Source organism: Callorhinus ursinus, unplaced genomic scaffold (genome assembly GCF_003265705.2).
Source record: "Callorhinus ursinus isolate GAN/ISIS: 27379988/994484 unplaced genomic scaffold, GSC_fseal_2.0 scaffold6, whole genome shotgun sequence".
Lineage (NCBI taxonomy): Eukaryota > Metazoa > Chordata > Mammalia > Carnivora > Otariidae > Callorhinus > Callorhinus ursinus.
Window position 1 is genome coordinate 6,208,249 of NW_027397068.1, and position 27,093 is coordinate 6,235,341.

Sequence of the window (27,093 nt, forward strand, 5' to 3'; positions counted from 1 at the left end):
TTCATAAATTAGTCTGTGTCTGTCTCCCTTTTGACTGTGAACCTCTGAGCGCTCTCTCAAGCATCTCTGCTTCAGGTGCTTCTCAGAGCTCCTGGCACACCAGGACAGCGTATTTACTGAACGAGAGGTGGGTAAAGGGATGCTCCCTGAAGTAGCCTTAGGCAGCCCCGAACCTTCAGTAGCTAAGAAGTGCTCATTGTCTCACTTATGCCTACACCAACCCAGTCCAACCCAACCCAACATGGAATAGAAAAGTCAGGTACAAGGAAGAATTACTTGACTGAGATGTCAAAGCCTCAAAATGATAAACTCATTAACCTTGTATAAGAAAAAACAAATCATAAAGTAGGAATCCACAAAAATCTTAGGATGCAGTAGAGAAAGTTTAAAAATATATTTATGTACAGGATGTACAATGCATAATAAAAATTACATTGGACAGTGGTCCCAAAACTTTGACACTCGTAGACACACTTCCCTCCACTGTGTGACCTTGAGCAAATCACTCAATGCCAAGGATCAGTTCCTTTAGCTGCGAAATGGAGACAAAAAGTATCTGTCTAGTTTATGTCACAGGGTTTGATTTCCCACTGAGACAACCAAAGGAGTTCATGACTAGGAAGTGGGGATGAAAAGTACTGTGTAAAGGAAAAGCAGCATTATTATTGTATATCCCCTTTCTGCAAGTACTTGTTGAGAATCTACCCACTGTGTTAGGTGCTGGGGTTAGTAGTAAACTTTTTTCCTTTATCAGTTTCCTTCCATAAGTCCATTATTAATCATGTCATAAATCACATTAGAAATTTAAAACTAGAATGTTAGAAATTTAAAATTCTGCTTAAGTGCAGAAGTTGCAAAGGGTAACAATCTAAGCTTTATTTGATGAGGCCAAGTAAGGATAAACAAATAAAAAAATACAATTTTGTAGCCAAGTATATTCTTAGATGGTTTCTAAATGCAATGTAATAGATGTTAGCTTTCTATAAATTCCTGTCATCAGGTAATAAAGTGGTAATTTTCTAATTTACCAAGTAGCTTGGGCAACTTTTTGCTTTATCAGTAAAATCTTTGTGCTTCTCAGGACAACTTGGAGGCTTTTCTCTTAGTTTTGTAAATTAATCAAGATTTAAAAAAATTTATTGATAATTCATTGACAGCTTTTAATACTGATTTAAAAAGTAAAAACACTCAAGTTGTTGTTATTATTTACATGTGCTCAAAGAACAGAAGTACAAATATCATACCTGAAATAGCTAAGCATTACAAGGTCATTATAAGCCCACAGGAAAAGCTCAATATTAGATACCTTAAATTGTTTACAAGAAATCCTTGATGTTAAGATCCGCTAATGGGTCCTTTGCTGGAGGTTTCTTGGGACTCTGAGTGGCAGGTGTAGGGCTTGGAGAAAGCTAGTGGGGAAAAGCCAGCCCAAGACAGCAGAAACAGAAATCAAACAGAGAGACAGGTAAGCATTAAGCAGAGCACATACCACAGAAAACAAACATGCAGAAGATCGGATGGCTAAAGGTTTACAAAATCTACTTCGTTCTACTTAGCCACAGTGTTGTTTAATTTTGGTTTCATAAAGTACACTTCAAATGATCTTTGGCTTTCTTGAAATTCTCTGACATTTTAGCCAAAGTAATATTTGAGGACTCTGGTACAACCATATGGATATGAGTTAGGGAAGATGTAGAAAACCAGTCATATTCAGATATTATGAATATAGAATACAATAACACAACAATCAATTGCTCTACACAAAAGCATTTTTACTTTGAGTTATTAGTACCACTAAACTAATAAAGGAATTTTAATGACGTTTCCTTATAGTGAGAGTGAGTTTGAGGGAAAAACTAAAAGGAAATAACTTGCAGAAAATCACTTAAGAAATTACTTTAAATTATTAGCTAAATATAGTAGAATTTCACATGAAGTACTTTAAATGAAAACCAGTCAAGTCTGGGGGCACTGTTTGTTTCAGATGGAAAAGAGTTTCCCAGGTGTGAATGTCATAAAATTCCAATACTGCCAGTCCAGCTTGTAGAGAAGACTAATTACTAAATGCTATAGGAAAGAACCATATTGCACTTGCTAGCAAAAGCAACAAAGAATTAACTTACCTTGTTTCTGTTTAATTAATACCTAAATTATTTCACTATGTGACAGACATAAGCGGAAGCAGGCTTTTGCAGGAGTGTTAGGCTATGAAGCCTTGAAAAAGGTCATGTGATCTGTATAGAGTAATAATTGACATGGATTCTTTGAGTCTAATTCTTCTCTTATGCTTGTGCCTGGTAGAAATCTCAAAAATCTGGGATTATGGGGGTAGAGATGTATGTTTTTATTGGTTTGGTAAATAAAGCTCCAGAAATAAAGATTTTTAGATTTGTTCCTATGTCTAGAAACTATTGACTGACTGCATTACCTATCAATCAAATTTCCATTTTTTAAAACAGGAATCATTCTTCATAGAAAGATCAGAAAAGATAAATGCAAGGGTTGAAGCTGTTTGGAAGGTAAGAAACTCAAGAGCTGAGGGGCGCCTGGGTGGCTCAGTCTGTTAAGCATCTGCCTTCGGCTCAAGTCATGATCTCAGGGTCTTGGGATTGAACCCCACATCAGGCTCCCTGCTCAGTGGGGAGCCTGCTTCTCCCTCTCCCTCTGCCTGCCGCTCCCCGTGCTCTTGCTCTCCCGCTCTGTTTCTCCCTTTCTTTCTCTCTGACAAATAAATAAAATCTTAAAAAAAAAGAAATGTAAGAGTTGATTCATCGTTAATAATTTGGTGAGATGACAACATCATGAAGGATGATACCAACCAACTGAGACATAGTGGAATAGTCCAGGAATCAGTAAGGGAAAACAGTATTTTGTTTTCTGAACTTATAAAATCATATTTATTTTACTATTTAGTATAATCACCTCTGCTGCTTCTCTGATAAAGGAAATATAACACAGTTGTTTTTTGAGAGGGAGGGAGGGTCAGAGAGAAAGGGAGAGAGAGAGAATCTTAAGTAGGCTCCGCACCCAGGGCAGAGTGTGACCTGACACAGGGCTTGATCTCACAACCCTGAGATCAGGACCTGAGCCCAAATCAAGAGTCGGATACTTAACTGACTGAGCCACTCAGGTGCCCCTACAATCTAAAACTTTTATAAATATGGCATACCATTTCCTAAATCACTATAAATTCAATTAAATGATTAAAACACTATTTTCATCATATTATCTATTTTTTATTCTTTGAATTAAGTAAACTGATGCTATGTAACACTGGTATCATGCAAGAAAAACAGCTACTTTAATAAAATTGTGTTAATTTATTTCTAAAGCTTTTAGCACATAAAATACAATAAGGTTTTTAAAATCTTAAGATTCTTCTTTCAAGTTAATAAAAATAGAAATGTCCTGCCTTTTTTCAAAAAGGTGTTAAATAATCATAGATGTATTCAACCATCAAGGAAACATTCATAATAAATGAGATCCTTCTTAGAATTTAAATATGTCTAGATTAAATTTAAGCCCAACTATTACCCCCTAAACCTTCCTCACTCCCCTCAGAAACAATATGAGGCAGAGTTCATTAGTCTCAGAGCAGACTAGAAAATTACTCATGAAGCCAGTGCTTTGAGTATAGCCTTGAAGGCTAGGGTTTCTCACATTCTAAATTTATCTCTTTGAACACCCACCATTCTCTCTTCTGGTCACTGTGGCTTTTGAAGGGTTAAAGAAGCTGAAAGTGAAATTTGGGAAGAGGCAGATAATAGATTTTGGAGATGATTAAAGGAAGCAAAAGGGATTAAAGTATACTCAGAAAGTTCAAAGTAGGAATCGTATGGATAACAATATAAACATCCATTTGGTGAGTTAAAATATCACAGAAGTGGGGCACCTGGGTGGCTCAGTCGGTTGAGCATCTGACTCTTGATTTCAGCTGAGGTCATGATCTCGGGGTTGGGAGATCGAGTCCTGTGCAGCAGGTGGTCTATTTGAGATTCTTTCCCTCTGCCCCTCCCCCTGCTCCCTCCTCTCAAAATAAAAAATAAATCTTTAAAAAAATATTATAGAAGTGAAACCATTTACTGATACCATTGTAATATATTTGAGCTTTTTGTTTTGGTTTGCTGGGCACGGTGCTAGTAAAGTCATAACATGGTGTTCTGACTCCATCCATGTCAGTTTCTCATGGTAAAAACCTATACCTCCACCTTGGCCAGGCAATATACAAAAGGAATCAAGAACTGGTTACTCATCAACATGACTATCACTATTGGCAGCAAAACATTTCAACAAAGTGTATGTGTTTTACCATCTTGGTAGTAAGAAATTTGGCCTCATCTAAAGGGAGGTTTGTCCTCTGTCCTGGATCCTGGTAGGCAACCTCTAAACCTTCAGAATTTCCTGAGTAACAGGAATGCCTTTGTTATTCAAAGTGGGTTCTTGGAACCACACCTGATAGTTTATGTTAACAAGAGGACTGAGGGTGGGGACTAGCCAACCAGAAAGACCAACAATGTGATGAGAGCATCAGGTCTTGGGGGAACATGATATCACCCTGACTTTGAGTGAAGTTGGGGGGGTTGGAGAGTGAGTTCAACCACATGTGCAATAATTCAATCGATCATTCCTACATAAGGCAACTTCAATAAAAAGTCTGCACACTGAAGTGCAGGTGAGCTTCCTGGGTTGGCATCACTGCACGTATATTGCTACACATTGATGTCAGGTGAGTAACACATCCTTGAGGACAAAAAAGCATCATGCTTAGAACCCTCCCAGTTCCAGACTTCACCCTATACATCTCTTCTTTTGGCTAGATCTAATTTGTATCCTTTCACTATAATAAAACTGCAATAAATTTCATGCTTTCCTGAGTTCTGTAAGTTGTTCTAAGATATTGAGAACCTTCAAATCTGTAGGCAGCTGGTCTGAAGTGAAGGGGTAGCTCTTGGGACTCCCAAACTGTGGCTGGTGTCTGAGGTGCACGTAGTCTTGTAGGGACTGCTCCCTTAGACTCTGCAGTTTGGCAAACCTGTTGCTGTTAGCCTCACAATTCTTGGGCACAACTGACAGCCTGGAGGAGGGAGTCCCTAACCTTGAGTTTAGCTAGTTCTGGGAACACATGATAAAACTCTGGATCAGAAGTACTCATTTTTCTGAAATAAATGCACAGATACTTTAAATGTCTAGTTGTCCTCAGGAACTATTCTGAATTAAGTAGGAGAGGAATGGAGGGACTTAGGAGAGTGAGTTACTTCTATCATTTTCCTCCAAACCTCACACTATTGCTAATCTGTCTCCCATGTTCACCCTTTACTTTTTTTTTTTTTTTAAAGATTTTATTTATTTATTCATGAGTGGGAGAGAGAGAGAGAGAGAGACAGGCAGAGGGAGAAGCAGCCTCCCTCTGCTGAGCGGGGACCCCGATGTGGACTCAATCCCAGGACCCTGGGATCATGACCTGAGCTGAAGGCAGAAGCTTAACCATCTGAGCCACCCAGGGGTCCTCCTCCTTTACTTCTGCAGAAACAGATATGAGAATTATCTTAGGTAAAAACATTTTTAAAGAGTTTGCCACATGGCAGTTTTATAATGTCATTATTTTAAGGACATTAAAAAAAACTGACCTGTGTGCCAGGTACAGCCGCAGCTCCAAAGGGTGGCCTCATCATGGGCTGTGCAAACATGACTGGCTGCTGAGGCATCATGGGCATGCCCGTCCCAGCAGGAGGCTGAAAGGGAAGAGCAGTTCACAGCATGAGTGGAATCCACTAGGGGAATGCCTGACACTTAAGTCTTCAATGTTTCTGAAAATCTGTGAGGAAAGCAGGTCTGTGAGAAAGTATAACTTGTAATTTTGAATGATGGGTGCTGTGAGGCTGACAGAGGGCAGAGAATCACCGAGGTATAGTAGAAGCCTGGCTGGCTACGTGGCATCCTTTTCCCAACCAGGCTTTGCTGGTGATTATTTGTCTTCTGTGAGCCTAATTCTGAAGAGATAAAACCTTGTTTATTTATGGACTCTGGCCCTAAAATTTGCTAGTGATAAAAGTGGTAAGTGGAAAGTCCAAGTACAGTGATTAAGAGTTGATTTTGATGATTGAGCTAAGAATGTGTTTGGTAAATATTACTCCCCAAATGACAAAACTATATGCTACAGAAATTATTTTGATGACAGAATTTAAGTATTTTATAGCTGACTTTATCACGTCATGTGTAGACTTCTTAATGTCTAATACAGATGACTTAATTTTTTAAGTTATACATTACAGCATTTGGGGCAGAATTATATTCTGTAGCTGTATTTGTTAATCTGGGATTTGGCAAAGGCCTCAGAAATGTCAATTACAATTTCTAGCACAGGTGGCCACTCACCATTCCAAACCCTGCTCCAGGCTGTCCAACAGACGGGGCCCCGGCAACAGGAGGAACCGAACTGGCTGGAGGTACAGCTCCTTGCTACCAAAAAAACCCCACAAAACACACACACACACACACACACACACACACACACACACCACCAACAACAAACAAAAAGAACCAACATAATTTGGTTTTAAAATGACAGAATATAATTTTAAAATGTATGCCCCTTTAAATATGTGTGGCTATGTAAAGAAAAATATTTCAGTTTAAATTTTAAAAAATGGCTCTAGCACCATGCCAGTGATATGAACAAGGTTACTAACTTGATGTTCATGGCTATGGTGCTATTTGGGCTCCCCAGCTTGCAGCCTACTGACAGCACTGGGCTTCCTCTCTACCTCCTTATAAGCTTCTCCTCTACCCTCACTGTAAATGAGTCAAATTTCTCCAAGCTTGTCTTTTCCTATCATTATATCTTCCTACAGGTACTGGGGTAGACATCTAAAGAATGTGTCTTCATTTACATATCAGTGCTTGGTTTCTATTTGCCCCCATTTTTATTATGTGTGTGTTTTAAGAGTGGGGGAGGGGCAGAGGGACAGAGAGAGAGAGAATCTTAAGCAGGTTCCATGCCCAGCACTGCGGGGCTTGATCTCACAACCCTGAGATCATGACCTGAGCTGAAATCAAGAGTCCGACACTTAACCAACTAAGCCACCCAGGTGCCCCTTGCCCCCTCCCCCATTTTTAGATTCTCCTTTGCTGTATTATACTTCTCTCTGACTTTTTGACTGCTATACATTTGCACAAGAGCCAAAATTAATTTCAAGTTTTAGGAAGCATTTAGAAGACTACACATAACAAAGCACAAATATCCCATTTCAGGTACAGGTTTGACAGTTTTCAGTCATACAACGGGCCCCTAATATTTCTCTTATGTTTAAAACTAACCCTACTGCAATCTCTTAAACTTAACTTAACCATTAAAGCAAAATCCTAATGAAAAAAGAAAATACTATAGTGATGTCAGCAAAAATGGTGAAGGAACTCTGAAACTCTCCCTAGTCCATAAAATCAGTGGAAAAACAGTCAAAATCTATTAGAACCAACTATTTTAGAACTCTGGAAACCAACAAAGCTTGCAGCAACCAAGAAAGTACTTACTCAAGGAAATCAGCTGGATCTTGACAAGAATAGTGAGCTTTGTGGCATCTTAACTTACCCTAGTGTCATCCACTGTTCTCCAGCTCAGCTGTAGTCTTGAAAATAACAGCTTACATTCTTAGTAATAGTACCAGAGGGAGTAGAATATATTGAATTCTTTATTTTGTCTTGTCTGGGTGGCTCCCTGGAAAGACTGGCCCAAAAGGCTTGTCTTTGTCTCACCAAACTGGGAAAGCACCTAGTGCTAAAGTTGTTACCTGAAGCCACTTGTGGAAAACGTTTACAGGCAAATGTCTCAGTTGTTGCTGTCTGAAGCAATGGATAACAGGGCAAATAGTAGACTAAACAAAAAGCTTGGAGGAAAGTCTGGAGAAGGAGATGTTTGGGGGATTAAGAGTTTAAAAAGCTCAGACATACTCCTGGGAATTCAGAAGTTCATGCACATGCATGTGCATGCTCAGGAAAGACATGAGAAGGCCTCTAGCTGACCCTGAGGCTTTGAGCAAGCAGTATGTGATGGTGATCACTAAGGCAGAGTGGCAAACTGCCTGGTTGACTCTGAAGACATGCCTCAACACAACTCGAAGCCCCTCTACAAAGACTGGGAGATATTCTGGTTCAAGGAATTTCAGGAGTAGTTATCTAATCATTAGCTGACCACTTAGCTAAAGGAGCAGAGACCTTAATGGTCACACATAATAAAGAACAGAGACTACAGAATTAGTTCAGAATGGTCACTCAACAAAAAAAAAAACAACAACTACAAAAAAGTAACCAAAACAAACCTGTGGAGAAGGGGTAGAATCTGATCTCTAGAGTTGCCACATTATAATATTCAAAATGTCTAGGTTTCAACAAAAATATTCTAAGGCATACAAAGAAACAAGAACATATAGCCCATATGCAGGAGAAAGATCTCAAATCAATAACCTAAACTTCTACATTGAGGTACTAGAAAAAAGGAAACAAACTAAACCCAAGGTAAGCAGAAGAAGGAACTAATAAATATGGGAGTAGAGACAAACAACAAAAACTGATTGAATAAGTCATAAAAAATCTAAATAGAGGGGCGCCTGGGTGGCTCAGCTGGTTAAGCGACCGCCTTCGGCTCAGGTCATGGTCCTGGAGTCCCGAGATTGAGTCCCACATTGGGCTCCCTGCTCAGCAGGGAGTCTGCTTCTCCCTCTAACCCTCTTCCCTCTCGTGCTCTCTATCTCCCATTCTCTCTCTCTCAAATAAATAAATAAAATTAAAAAAAAAATCTAAATAGATGTAAAGAAAAAGACTGTATCAGTAATCAAAAAACTTCCATCAGTAATCAAAAAAGCCCTAAACCATATGATAATTTCAATAGCTGTAGAAAAAGCATTTGATAAAATATAGTACCTGTTGATAAAAACTCTCAACAAAGTAAGTTTAGAGGGAATATACATAATATACATACATACATATATAGAATATATACATACATACATATATATAATATATACAATAAAGACCATATATGAAAAACCTACAGCTAACATCATACTAAATGGTGAAAAACTGAAGGCTTTTTCTCTAAGATCAGGAGCAAGAAAAGGATGTCCACTCTCATCACTTTTATTCAACATAGTACTGAACATCCTAGCTGCAGCAACCAGACAATAAAAAGAAATAAAAGGTGTTCAGATTGGTAAGAGAGAAGCAAAACACTTAGCATTTGTAGAAAATATGATACTATACAGAGAAAACCCTAAAGACCCCACCAAAACACATTAGAACTGATAAATGAATTCAGTAAAGTCACAGCATACAAACTCAATACACAGATCTGTTGCATTTCCCTAAACTAATAATGAAGTATCAGAAAGAGAAATTAAGAAAACAGTTGCACCAGAAAGAAGAAAATATCTGGGAATAAATTTAATCAAGGAAGTGAAAGATCTATTCTCTGAAAACAGTAAGACATTGATGAAAGAAATTGAAGAAGATATAAACACACGGAAAGATAGACCTTGCTCATGGATTGGAAGGATTAATATTATTAAAATGTCCATAATACTTAAAGCCATCTACAGATTCAATGCAATTCTTATAAAAAACTAATAGTATTTTTCACAGAACTAGAACAAATCATACTAAAATTTGTATGGAACTACAAAAGACATCAAATAGGCAAAGCAATCTTGAGAAATAAGAACAAGACTGGAGGTACCATAATTCCAGATTTCAAGATACACTACAAAGCTACAGTAATCAAAACAGTATTGCACTGACACAAAAACAGATACAGAGATACGCAGATCAATGGAAGAGAACAGAGACCCCAGAAATAAACCAGAAATTAATCTATTACAAAGGAGGCAAGAATATACAATGGGGAAAAGACAGTGTTTTTAATAAATGGTGTTGTGAAAACTGGACAGCTACATGCAAAAGAATGAAACTGGACCGCTGTCCTATATCATTCACAAAAATAAACTCAAATGGATTAAAGACCTAAATGTGAGACCTGAGACCATAAAACTCCTAAAAGAAAGCATAAGCAGCAATCTCTTGGATATTGGCCTTAGGAACATATTTATGGATATGTCTCTTCAGGCAAGAGAAACAAAAGTAAAAATAAACTTGAGACTACACCAAAAAAAAAAAAAAAATCAAAATCAACAAAACAAAAAGCAACCTAGTGAGTGAGAGAAGATATTTGCAAATAACATATCTAATAAGGGATTAATACTCAAAATATAGAAAGAACTTACACAACTCAACACCAAAAAAACCAATCTGATTAAAAAATGGGCAGAGGACCTGAATAGACATTTTTCCAAAGAAGACCTACAGACAGTGAACAGACACACGAAAAGACGCTCGACACCACTTACCATCAGGAAAATGCAAATTAAAACTGTAATGAGATCTCACCTCACACCTGTCAGAATGGCTAATATAAAAAAGACAAGAGATAACAAGTGTTGGTGAGGGTGTGGAGAAAGGGGAACCCTCATGTGCTGTTGGTGGGAATGTAAATGGGTGCAGTCACTGTGGAAAACAGTATGTAGGTTCCTCAGAAAATTAAAAGTAGAAATATCATATGATCCAGTGATTCCACTACTATTTATCCAAAGAAAATGAAAACACGAATTCAAAAAGATACACACATCCCTATGTTTATTACAGTATTATTTACAATAGCCAAGATATGGAAACAACCTAAGCATCCATCAAGAGATGAATGGATAAAGAAGATGTGGAATACTTATGAAATGGAATATTATACATCCATAAAGAAGAAAGATCTTGCCCTCTGTGACAACATGGATGGACTTAAAGGGTATCTGCTAAGTGAAATAAATCAGAGAAAGACAAATACCCCATGATTTCTCTTAAATATGAAATCTAAAAACCAAACCAAATGAACAAACAAAAACACAGATTCTTACATATGAATAACTGGTAGTTGCCAGAGGGGAGGTGGGCAGGGATGAGCAAAATAGATGAAGGGGGTCAGGAGGTACAAACTTCTAGTTATAAAAAAAGTACAGCATAGGCAATATAGTCAACAATAAAAAACTTCTACCACAGAAAAGCCCAGAACCTGATGGCTTCACTGGTGAATCCTATTAAGTGTATAATGAAGAATTAATATCAATCCTTCTCAAGCATACAAAAAAAGAAAAAAAAAAAGTGGGAGAACACTTTCTAATTATTCTTTGATGCCAGTATTGCCCTGATACCAAAGCCAGACAAGGACATTAGAAGAAGACTACAGACCAATATCCTTTATGAACACTGATGCAAAAATTCTTGACAAAATACTAGCATACCAAATCCAGAAGCATATTAAAAGAATTATATACCATGACCAAGTGAGATTTATCCCGGAAATGTAAAGTTTGCTCAATGTAATACATATTAACAGAATAAAAGAAAAAACCCCACATAATCATGTTACTAGATGCAGAAAAAGCATTTGACAAAATCCAACACCCTTTCATGACAAAACAAACAAACACCACTCAACACACTAAGATTATGAGGGAATTCCTCAACCTGAAAAAAGACATCTGCAAAGAACACATGGTTATCATTGTACTTAACGGTGAATGACTAAAAGCTTTCTCCTTAAGAACAAGACAAAGATGTAATGGAAGTTCTAGTTGTGGCAATCAGGTAAGAAAGAAAGAAACAGCAGCCAGAAAGAAAAAAAGAAATTAAACAATCTCTATTTGTAGATGACATCACCTTATATATAGAAAATCCTTAGGAATTTATATACAAAAGAGACCATCAGAACTAATAAACAAGTTCAGCAAAGTTGCATGATATAACATCAATATACAAAACTCAGTGTAGTGTTCACTATCAATGAACAATCAAAAAATACAATTACAATTCATTTACAGTAGCACTAAAAGTAAAATACTTAGAAATAAAATTAAGAAAAAAAAATATAAGACTTGGGGCACCTGGCTGGCTGAGTTGGAAGAGTGATGTCAGATTTGTGGGTTCAAGCCCCATGTTGGGCATAGAGATTACTAAAAAAAAACATAAACAAACAAAAAAAGGGCAAGACTTGTTGAGATATTGTTAAACAATTTGTTAAAGCACTGCTGACATCCAAAACTTAGATAGACATCCTGTGTCCAAGGATTAGAAAACTTATTATTAAGATGGCAATATTTCCTAATTGCTTTATAGATGTAGTACAATCCCTATTAAAATTTCATCTTCTTTTGGAAAAATGGACAACTGGAACCTAAAGTTTATATGGAAATGCAAGAGATCCAGAATAGCCAAAACAATCTTGAAAAAGAAGAACAAATTTGGAGGACTTACACTTCCTGCATTCAAAATTTACTACAAAGCTACATCAAAACAATGTCTGGCATAAGGACAGACATATAAATCAGTACAACAGAATAAAGAGTCTGGAAATAAATCCATACACCTATGGTCAATTGATTTTTGACAAGGATGCCAAGACCAATAAGAATAGTTTTTTAATAAATGTTTTTGGGAAAACTGGATTTCCACATGCAAAATAATAAATTTGGACCCCTATGTCACACCACATATGAAAATGAGTCTAAAATAGTGAAAGAGCTAATGTAAGAGATAAAATTATACAACTCTTGGAAGGAAACATAAGTGTAAATCTTCAAGACCTTGGATTAGGCAATGGTTTCTTAAATATGACACCAAGAGCACCAAGCAACAAAAACAGAAATAGATAAGCTGGAGTTTATCAAAGTTTATCAAATTTATCAAACGACACTATCAAGAAAATAAAAAGACAACTCATAGAATGCGAGAAAATATTTGCAAATCATGTATTTAATAAGTATCTAGTATCCAGAGTACATAAAGATCTCTTAGAACTCAACAATAAAAAGACAATCCAAACATAAAATGGGCAAAGGATATGAAGACATTTCTCAAAAAAAAAAAAAAAAAGATATACTAATGGCTAAGAAGCACATGAAAAAATGGTCAACATCATTTGTCATTAGGGAAATGCATATCACAACCACAAATGATATCTTACATATTGCTGGTGGGTATGTAAAATGAATTGGCTGCTGTGGGAAGGTTTGGCAGTTCCTCAAAAAGCTCAACAGAGGGTTACTCATGAGCCAACAATTCCATTCCTAGGTATATGCCCAAGACAACTGAGGACATATACTCACACACAAACTTCTATACAAATAATAGAAGTATTTTTCATAATAGCCAAAAAGTGGAAACAACACAAATGCCCATCAGTTGATGAAGTGGTATATTCAAACCATGGATTACTCAGCCATAAAAAGGAATGAAGTACTGATACATGCTACAGCATGGATAACCTTGAAAACACTGTGCTAAGTGAAAGAAGCCTGGCACAAAACCCTCCATATTACAGGAGTCTGTTGATATTGAATACCCAGAATAGACAAATCTATAGGAACAGAGTAAATTATTCAGTGCTAGGGTATAGGGAGAGGAGGAAACTGAAAAGGGACTGTGTTTCTTTTTGGGGTGATGGAGATACTCTGGAATTAAATAATAGTGATGGTTTTACAACATTGCAGATGTACTGAAAATCACTAAACTGTACACTTTAAAATTGTGAAGATGGCGAATTTAGTGTTTATGTAAATTTTATCTCAAAAAATAAAAAAAGAGAACATATTGAAGGGTAGCAGAATATGCCATCCCTAAGTACGCCTCTTTGACATAATATTATTTTGAGAAACAGCAGATGCAGGAGAAGTTCTGAAAACAGAGTAGAAGTTAAACTTCTGTAAGGGACATTTATATTACAAAGGAAATCTCTGGAAATTTCCGTTTGTAAGGATCTCTCCCACTGTAGCAGGAAGAGAAGGTTGACTAAATCACAAGAGGATCTTATCAATGGAGAAGACACTGCCTGAAATCTACAAAACAAATCTTACCTTTCAATTACCCTGCTTTTCCTGGTAATTTCCCCCTCCTGGCCACTGAACAGCTTGCTTGCTTTTGTCTTCAGCTGAAGATGGTGCTGAAGTCAGTGGCTTAGGCTACCTTGTGGAGTTACTCATGTTTTCCTGGGTAGCTCCCCTATACATACATACGTACATATATATACATATACATATATATATATGAGATATACATATTAATAAACTGTTTTTCTCTTGCTAACCTGTCTTTCTTTATAGGAGTCTCAGCCAAGAATTCAGAAAGTTAGAGGGCAAGTTATTTTTCCTCCCCTATGCTACAGGTCTTATATTTTCAGATTCACTCTTTACTCATCATTTCAATAGGTTAGGTGGTAGACTATTCACCAGACCCAGAATCCTATCATTTACCAGGATTGTATCATACAGTGATAACTGTATTATTTACCAGAATTGTTATCATTAGAACTTCAGGATATGAAAGAAAAAAGGTTTTTACTAGTTATCAAAATGAAATGAACTTGTAGAAATTCCTGAGCAAATAAATGGGTCAAATATTTTAAAGATAGTCTAGTTTGCTATTTTGCCCAAATAGATTAACTCTTAATAATTTACTCCCCAAATATTATTTATCCTAATTTTTTTTTGTTTTCTTTTTCAATGTTCAACTGAATGTTTCTTCTGTAGGCATATGAAAATGTTGTTTTTAGGGAAAAAATTGTGGATTCTGTGGTCTCTTGCCAAATGCATATATTTCTGAATTTCAAGTATCTTCCCAGTTTGTCTGATGAAAACTTAAGAGGTCTGTTGTGCACTGGAAAACAGGAAGAAGTAGCCGTGGAAACACAGGGTCCTTGATGGCCATGACAACTGAGCCCTGCCAGCAGACATATTTCAAGGGTTCAAGTCCTGTTAACAATTTTTAGATCTAACTTGAGTTCTGCGCTGACAAATTCTATAGCTGCACCTCCAAACAGCAACTGAGGGAAATTTGAAAGAAACTGGGAAAAGTAACCTCAGCTCTTGTCTATCAGGACAAACTAAAAGGCAGCAGAAGGATGCTCATCCTCACACCTGCCCTTTCATCTCCTATTTGAAAGGAGAGGTCTACAGATTACCAGGAAATATGGAAACACTGCTTTGCTGCTTCTGAGGCAAAGTCTTATGTCAGTCATCTCTCTTCTTTTTCTTGAATATTCTTAGAAAAGAAGACTCAAACATATTTTAAGGAATAGGAAAGTAGAAGAGACCTTTTATGAAAGAACTGGCTGGAGGGAAGAAGCCAGAGGCCTTCTTACAGAATTAAGCCAGAATAATTTCTCTAAGTAAAAGCAAAGCCAGAGCTTTGTTAAAGAAGAGCTTTGCAGTTAATGGGATAAAGGGCAGTGAATTTACATAGACTGCATCTAAGACTTTATCTTAACAAAGATAAAATAACTCTGCATTTGACCGCCTTTATATTGTTGCCTAAAATGTCAAGGAAAATAAACAAAAGAAACAGAACTACACGTTAACTCTGCCCTCCTGATAAATTATTTCTGTTGTTCTAGTTTCTTTCCACAGCTGTTGTGGATACTTTATGCTAAAGCATAATGTCTGTTCCTCTCGAGTTTAATTACAAACAACTTAAAGCCTTCTGCTTCATAAATAAAAATAAGGAGTTTTGGAGTTTTAAAAACAATGAGAATATTAATCTCATTCTCAGTGATGGTGCCTGCCAATCAGATAATTAGTGGCCTTGCTGTCCTGAAGAAGCAAAACAGCTGTTAAATATCTGATAAATTCCCAACCTTGTATGGTTACAGTCTTGATCTCAGGAAATGTGTTGACCAAGTAAGCTCTCCAACTTAATCATATATTTTTTTTTTTTTTTTGAGAGAGAGAAAGAGGAGGGGAAGAGCGAGGAGGGAATCTTAAGCAGGCTCCACACCCAGTGCAGAGGCCAATGTGGGGCTACATCTTACGATCCTGATATCATGATGTGAGCCAAAATCAAGAGTTGTATGCTTAATGAACTGAGCCACCCAGGGGTCCCTGAATACTATTTTTAAAGTAGTTCTCCTTTGTCTGCTTCCTGGTTAAATGGCCTCATTGCTTAGTGAACTGCCCCATAAGGAAACCTGGACAACCACTGCCTTCTGGCTTCATTCACAATGATCACCAGTAGTGTGGATTCTACCTGAAATTTTCTTTTTTGTCTTCCTTTCCACCTTCAGTTCAGGCTCTCAACCACTTTTTGTTTTAAGCCTACATTTGATTTGCCAAATACCCATATTCTCACCAGCCTTTCCTCCAGTCTACCTTAGATTCTGTTAGCACCTATCACCATGACTGTTCTGAAATCAACCTGTTAAAAACCAATTAAAAGGGGCGCCTGGGTGGCTCAGTTGGTTAAGCGACTGCCTTCAGCTCGGGTCATGATCCTGGAGTCCCAGGATTGAGTCCCGCATCGGGCTCCCTGCTCAGCGGGGAGTCTGCTTCTCCCTCTGACCCTCTTCCCTCTCGTGCTATCTCTCATTCTCTCTCTCTCAAATAAATAAAAAAAAAATCTTAAAAAAAAAAGCAATGAAAAGATTATCCTGCTGATAAGGGTGACACCACTAAAGTATAAACTTCTCAGAACACATGGTGCCTCTCTAAGTTTGCATAGAAGAGAATAGGAAAATTAGTTCCTTTAATTTGGTAATGATAATATAAATTGTGAGATTTGATGTCAATATGTGGTATTCAGAGATTTATAAGATCAGTTCTAAAGAAGCCCTTTCTTTCTTTAGGGATTCTATTTACATTTATTAACTCTCTTTCCCTCTATCCCCAACAAGATAGTAGCTCTCAATGTTTCTGTTTCTGAGAACGCAGTGCAGCCCCCTAAGACAGAGAACTATCTGCTTATGGTCTCGGCATTTCTCTGGGCCACCAGCTACAGGTAAACACTTGAGGTCCAGGGTAACAATTATGCTCCTTTCACCCTCAAAATGAGTCCTGGTTTGGCCAATAAATTATATGGTCGTCCTAGGCATAGGTCAGTTTAAGAGATATATAGTTTTTTACTAAGTATCCTTTGTAAAATTAAAACGGAACTCCTTATTTTATAGCCAAACATGGTCATCTTAAACACTGTTTTAAGATAATCCAAAGAAATATTTAAAGAGATAAATACCTAGATACAATAGGCAATTTTCTCATTGGTTATTTGTTAGAAATTATGCCTTAAAATTAAGATCTTTCAGACTTTGAGCTCACCAAAGGCAGAGAATATTAGACCTTAAATTTCCTTCATTCTAACTAACAACCATGGGGTTGGGTAAGGAGACTAGAGGTTTTGAAAACTCAATACTGAGCGCAGAATGTTTTTTCTTATAGAAACTATGGTATAAATTGTAATTCGATTAATACTATCAGTATTGTTTAGTGGTAAATTTTAGTTTAAAAGGTCTTTTTCCGATTGGTTTAAACTTATTTTTATTTATTAAACTGTAATAAAACTGTTTATATATAAAACATTACTATTTATCAAGTTATTTAAAAGAAAACATTTTAAATTCTAAAATTCAAGTATTTAATTTGTGGAGCATGATTACTTTTAATGGCATCTAAAGTGTTTATATTCTAATTTATATTAATTTACTTCCATGTGTTTGGCTGGGGTTGGTGGTGATAGTTAGGAATTAATTCAGGCAACAAGGAGAGATGGCATCAAGAAAGCCTTAGAGAATAGTGTGAGTTAAGGGCAGGGAGTAAGCCAAGGTAAAATTACAAATAAGCTTGGGAAACAGTGACTAGCATTGTTTTTGCTAAAAATGGGGCATACACAGGAAAACAGTAAATTTTCCTACCCTGGAAATGTCTTTTTTGTGGTTTCAAATCTCACAAAATAATGAATTCCAGTGAGATGCTCTTTCCAGAGTGAATGATGATATTAATCGAGATTTAATACACAAAAATGAAATCTATTTACATGTTATAGAAAAGATGGTGTTGGTAGTTTCAATTTAAAAAAATGGCGAGCAGAATTAATAGGGTTTTAAAATGAAAGTCCACTTACACAATAGAAAACTGCCCTATCTTTCTGGTAAGAAAAAAAACATTTTTCCTTACTTATTAAGACAATCACGTAACTTGGGCAAGAAAGCAGATAAAAATATAGATAATGATCAATGATGTTCAAGACTTTTGAAAAGTTGTTTCCATAATCGTGTAAATATAGAACTGATAGCTAAAGAAGCTTAAACACTATTTTGAAATAATGAAAATAAAAAATAGGTCACAATCTTTATTAAATAGAAAGTTAATGCAAGTTGCATTTTGGTAAATATTGCTTATGGCTTAGGTTCCTTCCATGTGGGTGAAAAAATAAAATGTCAGTAGCAAAATTAAACAAAGTGCACTCGGCCCTATACACCAGGAAAGTGGCAAACTGTCAGCACCACCCTGGCCTCAGGTGGCTACGTACCAAAGGTGCACTTGGTGGGACGCCTGCTGACCAGGTTGCGGGGGCTACTTTCGGCTGCCAGTTGGCTCCACCAGTCAACTTTTTCTCTCCTGCATTCCACTGAAGATCTCCCCTAAAATCAAGCGGGCAAAAACACACAAAAGTATTAAAAGACGCTAATCAGAAAAGAGTGTGTGTGGCTCATTAGATGCTTTAATTTGGGGTTAGAAGCAGTCTGAGTTATTGAGAGAACAGGTTAAAAATTATAAAGGAGTCTTATCATATTATACTTAAGAAAGCATAAAAGCATTTGATAAAAAAAAAATCATTTAGAGTTTGCATCTCAGTGGTAACAGGAATTTCCTATCACTTCCAATAGAAGAATGTGTCACAAAATTCAACTGAATTCCTCACTGGTTATAAAAAATTCCAAATAAATGTATTATAAAAACTATATACCTGTACTCTGTCAAATACCTATATTTTGTTTCATACATGATGGCACTTCTAGATCTGAGAGGGCTCATCAGAAGGTTTCACACAACTATATCATGACTATAACCTGCCTTACAGTGAATTGTAAGATACATCTATTGTAAAATACATCCCCATTTTAGAAATGTTGAAAAGTGCATCTAAAGAAAAGGCAAATTGTTTATTATTCTTACTATGCTCCTTAAAATTGATCCTTCATGAGAGACTTTTTAAACCAATGTTAGCTAGGAATAGTGTAATGATTCTAGAATTTAAAGCTTCTAGAATTTAAAGCTATTAAAGCACTCAAACCATAATTCCCAAGTATTTCTAGCCTAACTTAGTGGTAATCTTGGAGACTAAAATAGATTGTCCTTTTTCATTGCAGAGCCAAGAGTCTGGAAGTTCTAGTAGAATAACAACAAAAACAAAAATCCAGAATGTAATAAAAACGAATTTTGAAATTACCTAGCCTGAGAGTGAGTTATTGCTCCAATGAATTTAATAGTCTCAAATACAAATACATTGTCACAAAAAAGCCAGATAACTTCAAAAACACTTACTTTTTGGATGTGGTACCAGAAATTCCAAGATCTATAAAAGGATAAAAGAAAACAGAATTTAAACCTCTATACTCAGCTTAAATGATATGACATTTAAAAGATCAAAGAGTCAGAGGTCTAGAAAATGTCCATATTTTGCCTAAGAATGACTGTATTCAATTTTACAAAGGAGAAACTATGTTAGGAAACATGTTCAGAAATCTAACATTTTCTTTTACTTCACGTTATACTTAAGGATCACAATTTAATGGCAACTGGTGTCTAGGAAAGAATAAACATAGCAGGCTGGAGACTATTCTCTTAGAAAGGCCTATGTGCCTGGCATCTGGGACCTAGCTTACTAAACTGTTCTCTATCCTGAGAGAATACTTTTCCTAATGATAACGGTGGCTTACTGTGTCTAAACTGTTTGTACAAACAATGTGGTTCGTGCTGAACACCTGCTTTCCTTCTGCGAGACTGAGACTTTGGGACATGTTAGGCACAGAGGAGCTGCATGATCAGCATCCAACAAAACCCCTGGGTGTGGAATCTCTACAGGGCTTCCACGGGCAGGAACATCAGGCGTGTTGCCACATTTTCTTATGCTTTTCCCCTCACGGGAAGGGGAGAGCATAAGGAAGTCGGTAGGTGGATTCATCCAAGCTCTGCCGTGTCTTTTTCCCTGATGATCCAGCTGCGTGTCCTTATTATGCTGCTATAATAAATCTTAGCTGTGAGTACAACCAGGTGCTGGGTCCTGTGAGTCCTAGCGAATCTCTGAGTGAAGTTGTGTTGGGGACCCCAGAACTGGCTTATTCATTCTACTCTAATCTCAGTTTATGTATTACTTCAGCAAATACCTCTACAAATGCCAGGCACTGTTCTAAGCACTTGGGATATATTAGTGAGGAAAATGAAGACCCCAACCCTGGAGAAATTTGCATTCTAATAGGGTGAGATAGATGATAAAACAATAAAATAATAAATTACATAGGTCCCTAGAAGGTGATAGGAAAGCCCATGGGAAAAAGCAAAGGAAGGGTAGGGTACGAGGGATCTGGTCAGGTAGGATGAGGGTGAGGGGCAGGCAGCATTAAAGGGGGTGCTCAGGGAAGCCTCATGGAGAAGGTATGATTTGAGCAAAGTTGAGCAGAGGTGTGGTGGAAGAGCTTTCTAGGCTACTTATGTGCAGTACTCTCTGCCTACAGGTAAGTCTGTTTCACTTTGGAGAAACGGCCAAACTGCTTTCCACAGTTACATTTTCACCAGCCATGTTAGAGAGTTTCATTTTTCTCCACATTCTCATCAACACTAGTTATTGTCTTTCCTAACTACAGCCATCTGCATGGGTGAGAAGTGATATGTCATGCAGTTTTGATATGCATTTCCCAGATGACCGGTGTGGAGCCTCTTTTCATGTGCATATTGGCCACACGTCTATATTCTTTGGAGAAATGCCTATTTAAATCATTTGACCATTTTAAAATTGGGTTATTTGTCTTTTCATTATTGAGTTGTAAGAGTTCTTCATTCTGGGTATAAGTTCCTTATCAGATATATGTTCTACAAATACCTTCTCCCATTCTGTGGGTTAGTTTTCACTTTCTGGATAGTGTCATTTGTATCATAGAAGTTTTTAATTTTAACGTAGTTCCATTTATCCATTTTCATCAATTGTTGCTTGTGCTTTTGGTGTCATATCAAGAACATTATCCAATCCAAGGTCATGAAGATTTATTTACTAATATATTTTCTTCTTAGAGTTTTATAGTTTTAGCTCCTACATTTAGTTCTCATCTACTGTGAATTAATTATTTTAGAGTAGGCAAGATAGCTAACTCTATCCTTTTGCATGTGGATATCCAGCTGACCCAGCACCATTTGTCGAAAAGACAACTCTTTTCCCGTTGAACTGTCGTGGCACTTTTGTTGATAATCAGTTGAGCACAGATGTATAAGTTTATTTCTAGACTGTCATTCTATTCCATTGGGGTATATGCCTATCTTATGCAGCAGTACCACTTAATGACTATAGCTTTGTAGTAAGTTTTAAAATCATTAAGTGTGAGTCTTCCAAGGTTATGCTTTTTTATTTAGTGTTTGGCTCTTCTGACCTCCTTGCATTTCCATATGAATTTTAGGTTCAGCTTGTCAATTTCTGTAAAAAAGCAAACTAGAATATTGGGAGTATATAGATAATTTTTTTCAGTTTTGGAAGGTATTTTAATTATTATTTTATTTATTATTATTATTATCTTAGAGAGAGAGAGAGAGAGAGCACAAGAGGGAGGGCTGGGGAGGGGAGAGAGAGGGAGAGAAAGAATCCTAAGTGACGTGAGGCTTGATCCCACAACCCTGAGATCATGACCTGAACTGAAATCAAGAGTCAGACACTTAACTGACTGAGCCACCCAGGCGCCCCAGAAGATACTTTCATTAAAAAAATGTTTACCTATAGTGAAAATCAGTGTTTTTTTGGGGGGGAGGTGAGTTGTTACATTTCTATAAATTTTGATAAATACATGAATTCATGTAATCATCACTATAATCAGGACACATAGCAATTTAATTACTCAGAAATATTCTCTCTTGCTACCATTTGCAATAAAAAATGCACTCTCAGCAGTTAGAGGTATAAATCCTTTATTTCTAAAGGAGAATCAGGATGATACATTGGAGTGCCAGCAAAAGCAGTTACCACTGGCAACCATCCTTCAGTGAGATGAAATTTTAAAGTAGGAACAAATACTCAAATAACCTCTCCATGGGTGTCATCAAAGCATTTTCATGGATGCCCAGACAAGGAACAATGAATGGGAAGCAAAAGTATGTCCACTGGATAATTCACAGGAAAAAAAGTCTGTATCAAGGACCTTCTAAAGCCTTGAGAAAAGTGAAAGGTATCTGCAATGGTGAACCCATTCACCTTAATGAAGAATCAAATTCAGAGTTAAAAAGAAAAGGTCAATCTTTATACCAGCTGCCCTCATCTCCTAGGACTCTCTCCTTCACTTGCCCATCTCCAGTCTCTGGTCTCCTTGTTCTTCCTTGAACATGCCAGGCAGTTTTCTGCCCCAGTGCCTTTGCACTGGCTGTCTCCTTTGCCTGCAAATATTCTCCTTCAGATATCCATGTGGCTCATCCGTTTATCTTCAAATCTTGGCTCAAATTGTACCTTCTCAGTGAGACCTACTCTACCTCCCACTCTGCAGCATTCCCAATTCCTCCTTGCCTGGTCTGTTTCTTCTCCATAGTGCTTATATGACCTAACATACTATAGAATTTATTTGAAAATGTTTGTTTGTCTCTCCCCTTGCTGAGTACCCTAAGAACAGAAATTTATACCTATTTTGTTTGATGATTTATCTTTAGAACCTGGAAGAGTGCTTGGTACTCAATAAATACTTGTTCAGTGAGTAACTTAAGTTCACATGGATGGGGGCACCTGGGTGGCTCAGTCGGTTAAGCGTCTGCCTTCCTGGGATCAAGCCCTGAATCAGGCTCCCTGCTCAGCGGGAAGCCTGCTTCTCCCTCTCCCACTCCCCCTGCTTATGTTCCCTCTCTCGCTGTGTCTCTCTCTGTCAAATAAATAAATAAATAAAATCTTTAAAAAAAATTCACATGGATGCTCAACTGTCAATATTTAAGTTACTCTATGTTCTTATTTCCAAATGAAATGAAAAATTAAGTACTTACTATACATAATGCACTTGGTTTCACACTTTCATATGCTTATTATACCTGTAGTAATTTAGATTAAAAATGGCATGGGGACAGCTTGTGAGACAATGGCACAGCAACTGTTCATCTTCCAAGGAACTGTACTGGGTAAGGCACTAAGAATTTCTGTCCACTCCTTGATATACTCACCCACAAGTGAATCCAGAAAAAAATACATATAAAGACATAGAGAAAAAAAATCGCATATGATGCAGTAGAAAACAAATCAAAACAAAAACTGTATTACTCACTGCCTACTAAGCTGGCAAGAGATGAGTCAAGGTCACTCCCAAGGGCTTTGCTTGCTGCCATAGCTGGACTGGGGGGTACCATTGAAATGGGTGCAGGCTGCCCGGCTGGTGCCATGGTTGGCATCAGTAGATCACCTAGACCATCAAACACTGGAAATCAAATAGACCAGGTTCAGAATGACTGGGGGAAAAAAAAGGCCATATGCAAAATTAAAGGGAAATTATCTTCTGAAAAACGATAAAACAAGTAAATATATAATCTTACAAAAGAGGGTATGTAATCCATACTTTTTTATGACTATAACACCAAGAAGAACATTTCTACCTATGTCTACTCATAAAGTACAGAAATACTAGTAAACAAAGATGGAAAAAAAATCTGTGTAATGTACAGGAAAGAGCACAGATTTTGGGGTTGGAATTAGGCTCAAATTTAGTTGCATGCCTCACTAGCTATGTGACTTTGAGAAAGTTACCACCTGATCTTTAGTTTTCTATCTGTATAAATGGGGAGGGTACTACTACCACATGGTTTTGTTGTGAAGATTAAATTAGATAATATATATGTCTTTATTATAATGCTTGCTCTATACAGGCAGTCAGTAAGTGGTAGCCACTGATACGCTTATTAAAAACAATCGCCGAAATACTTTCTATTGAAAATGGTAGTAATTTACAGCAAAGCCCAAGTAATTTATTCTCAGATCCTACAATGCTTATCTTTTTTCTCTATAATGCTTATCTTTAAAAACAATTCTTAAATGAGAAAAGAAGGCTGGATCTCCTGGTTTCCTATGAAGTCAGTGTTGGAATAAAACCTGATCTAATGGGCTGGATGTAGTAATAAGTATCTGAAAAACAGTTGACCATATTTTAGAAGTAAAAATTTTGACCCCCCCTTCATTATTAGCAGTCAATTTTGGTTCTAACTTTAAAGGAATGTTTAAAGGGAAAACTCTTTTAACTATTGGGAATCATGCTGTTATTGATGGTTCCTGATCACTATATAACCAATTACCAACTTGCTTAGTTCCTAGAATACAGAAAGACCATTCAAAATACAGACTCAGAGGATTTGCATTAATTGGTGTTAATATCTTATCCACGTCAAAATTTTTGTGGTTAATTTTCATTAAAAAATTTTGAACATTTATCATCAACACTACTGTACAATAATTCTAAATTGGAAAAAGACAGCACTGGCAATAGAAGCAACCAAATTGTCAGGCGGGGGATATATTTAGGGTGTTTTCTGAAACACATTTAATTGCCAAAAACTCACCAATTGAAAATTTGTAGTAAGGACCCAGCATGGGAAGAGTAGAATGGAAGAGAATACAAACAAAATGACAGCAGGATGAAAGATTAAAGGCAGGCAAAGAATACTACTTGTGTCCCAACTTCATAAAACCGAGGGCCATGCAAGCTTCAGAGGGTGTAAGCAATAGCAGTGGGAGTGTCCACACATTCAGATACTGCATAAAGTGTTTGTTTTCCCTTAACCACCTCTAAACGATGTGCATGGAAGCTCATGCAAACAGATGGTGTGTGTGGTGTTAGATTTCTGCTAAAAATTAAAACAGAAACACAGAAAAGGATTACAGGTTATCCTTAAATCTTCCAAAATGTACTGAAAATATTTACTTAAAATACAGAATAAGAGACTTACTAAAGTTTTAAAACCAGGTCACCACTCAATATCTGCTTGTAAGCTTCCTGATACCATACTAACCTTAGGTGGGTTATTGCACAATCAGAAAAAACGAAAAGAACATTTGAAAATCACTGCCTCACCTGATGGATCAAAGGAGCTGCTGCTAGAAGTTGAAGGTGTTGTTCCAAAAGCTGCCTCAAAGTTGGGCTGTAGCAGGTTATTCTGAGCTGGAGTCACTGGTGATGGAGAAGGGGCCATAAAAGAAGCCCCAAATCCTGGGAAAAACACAGTTCCAGAAATATAAGCAGAAACAACTAAAGGTAGGTAAAGGCCAGGAAAACAGGACGAATTATAGGAGACTGAGGAGGGACTGAATGCATGTAGATAGATGAGAAGTCAGTAAAACTGGGAAGTTAGTTTTTTAAGAGTTTGTCATGTGCCTTGGTATCTGTCATGTATTTTAAAAAGATTTTCATTTAGTTTTCAAAATCAAGTACAACATTCAGTGTTACACTAGTGTTTCAGGTGTACAGCAGTGAATCAACAACTCGATACATGACTCAGTGCTCATCATGATAAATACTCTTTAATCCCCATCAGCTATTTCACATCCCTCCCCCACCTCCCCTCTGGGAACGGCCAGTTTTGTCATGCTTTAATGAGATCGAAGTTCATTAGAAACAAGATAGCACTTACGAATATATACTTTTGTTAAGAGAACCTGTGGCAACCAAGTCTATTATTACAATGGACCTAGCTACGTAAAGCTAAAAAGTCTCACTAGGGTTAAAATTGAGATAATTTCATTATATCAAAATTTTGTTTCTTCAAAGCACAATACTGGATAGCTAGAAAATGCTTAGTTGTACACATTGGCTCAGTATAATAATAAAATACAAATCAGAAAAATATGCATGCACCTTGCCACCAAATCCTCCTTAATAACTTTCATACATGTTCTAGTCCCATTGCTGCTCCTGCTAAATGTGGGCTCCCCCAGATCAGTTCTCAGGATTTATAAACATCTACCCAGAGGGGCTTCCTGCATCTAGTCTGGACTTCCTCCAATCTAGTCTCTGCCGTGCAGCTTGAGTGATCTGAGTAGAAAACGTTGGCAAAGTTACTTCTCTAACGTCCTTCACTGGCTCTCCGTAACTTTCAGATTCATATAGTACAGATTCCTTTGTATAGCAATCAAGTTCTTCTGTCTCTGTTCCCCTGCCTGGAAACTAGGTTGCATCCCTAACACCATCACGGGGAGTCAGATGCCCACTCCAGGAGGGCCTCTTGGACTGAAACTGTCACCCACTGCTATTAGCCACAGCTCTGCCCGCCCCTCCCACTGCACATATGTGTGAGTTACATGCTCTGCTCTTGTGTCCTCCGCATCTGATACACGTCTCCATCCCATTCCCATCACACGTCCTTATTTCCATCCCCAGCCTCTGCTCCAGGGATGGCTTTTTGGTGTCAGGAACTGTGTCTTCTCCTGTTTTTAACTAAGATTCAGCACAATGCCTAAAACACTGAATTAATATTTACTGAATAAAGATACTTCTAAATATAAAAGGTGGGGAGAAATCAAATGCCATTGTAAAGTAACCAGCCTTCAAATTATTTACCTTCTGAAGGCTGGAAGCAAATAATTTCTCTCAAACGACAGACAGAAGCAGAAGCAAAGCTCACTCTGTACTGTTCCTGTATAAAACACGCAACCAGTGAAGGCAGCAATTTCTCAGTAAGATAGTAGAAGATGTTCTATTACCAAAGAATTTGTTACTTCCAGAAGTCTTTTCTATATTCAGTTTGGGTATAAATATTCCTTTCTAATCTACCCACATCTTCTTGTTCACAAACTGCTTGCAAAAACATAAAGAATGCTTAAAAAAAAATCCTTATTCTATAGAACTCATTTATAAGCCTGAAAATGACTTCCACTGAAATTCTCCAGCTACTGTTTTCTAAAGCAGGCAATAATGTTCAAGTCATGTTGCTCCCAGACACTGATAATGACACAAGTTTAGGCTTTTCTTGTATATGTATGAAAAAAAATGCAATCTGGAAAAGTTACCTTATAGAGGATGGT

The 27,093-nt window shown here is 37.1% G+C and overlaps 1 protein-coding gene across 11 annotated transcripts in view; it reads right to left on the minus strand.

Annotated features, from left to right (window-relative positions):
• The window catches only part of SNAP91 (synaptosome associated protein 91), a 147,226-nt gene that overhangs the window by 4,335 nt on the left and 115,798 nt on the right, over positions 1-27,093 (minus strand). For 7 of the 11 annotated variants that reach the window (XM_073893573.1, XM_073893575.1, XM_073893568.1 and 4 more), the window contains 7 exons: positions 25,148-25,282; positions 23,354-23,503; positions 19,401-19,431; positions 18,385-18,496; positions 6,376-6,459; positions 5,628-5,732; positions 1,307-1,409 (listed from right to left, as the gene is read on the minus strand). In XM_073893573.1, the coding sequence (XP_073749674.1) occupies positions 1,317-1,409; positions 5,628-5,732; positions 6,376-6,459; positions 18,385-18,496; positions 19,401-19,431; positions 23,354-23,503; positions 25,148-25,282 (710 nt within the window). In that variant the 3' untranslated portion in view covers positions 1,307-1,316. The remainder of the gene's footprint in view (positions 1-1,306; positions 1,410-5,627; positions 5,733-6,375; positions 6,460-18,384; positions 18,497-19,400; positions 19,432-23,353; positions 23,504-25,147; positions 25,283-27,093) is intronic. The other 4 variants (XM_073893576.1, XM_073893578.1, XM_073893577.1 and 1 more) reach the window with 4 other exon arrangements.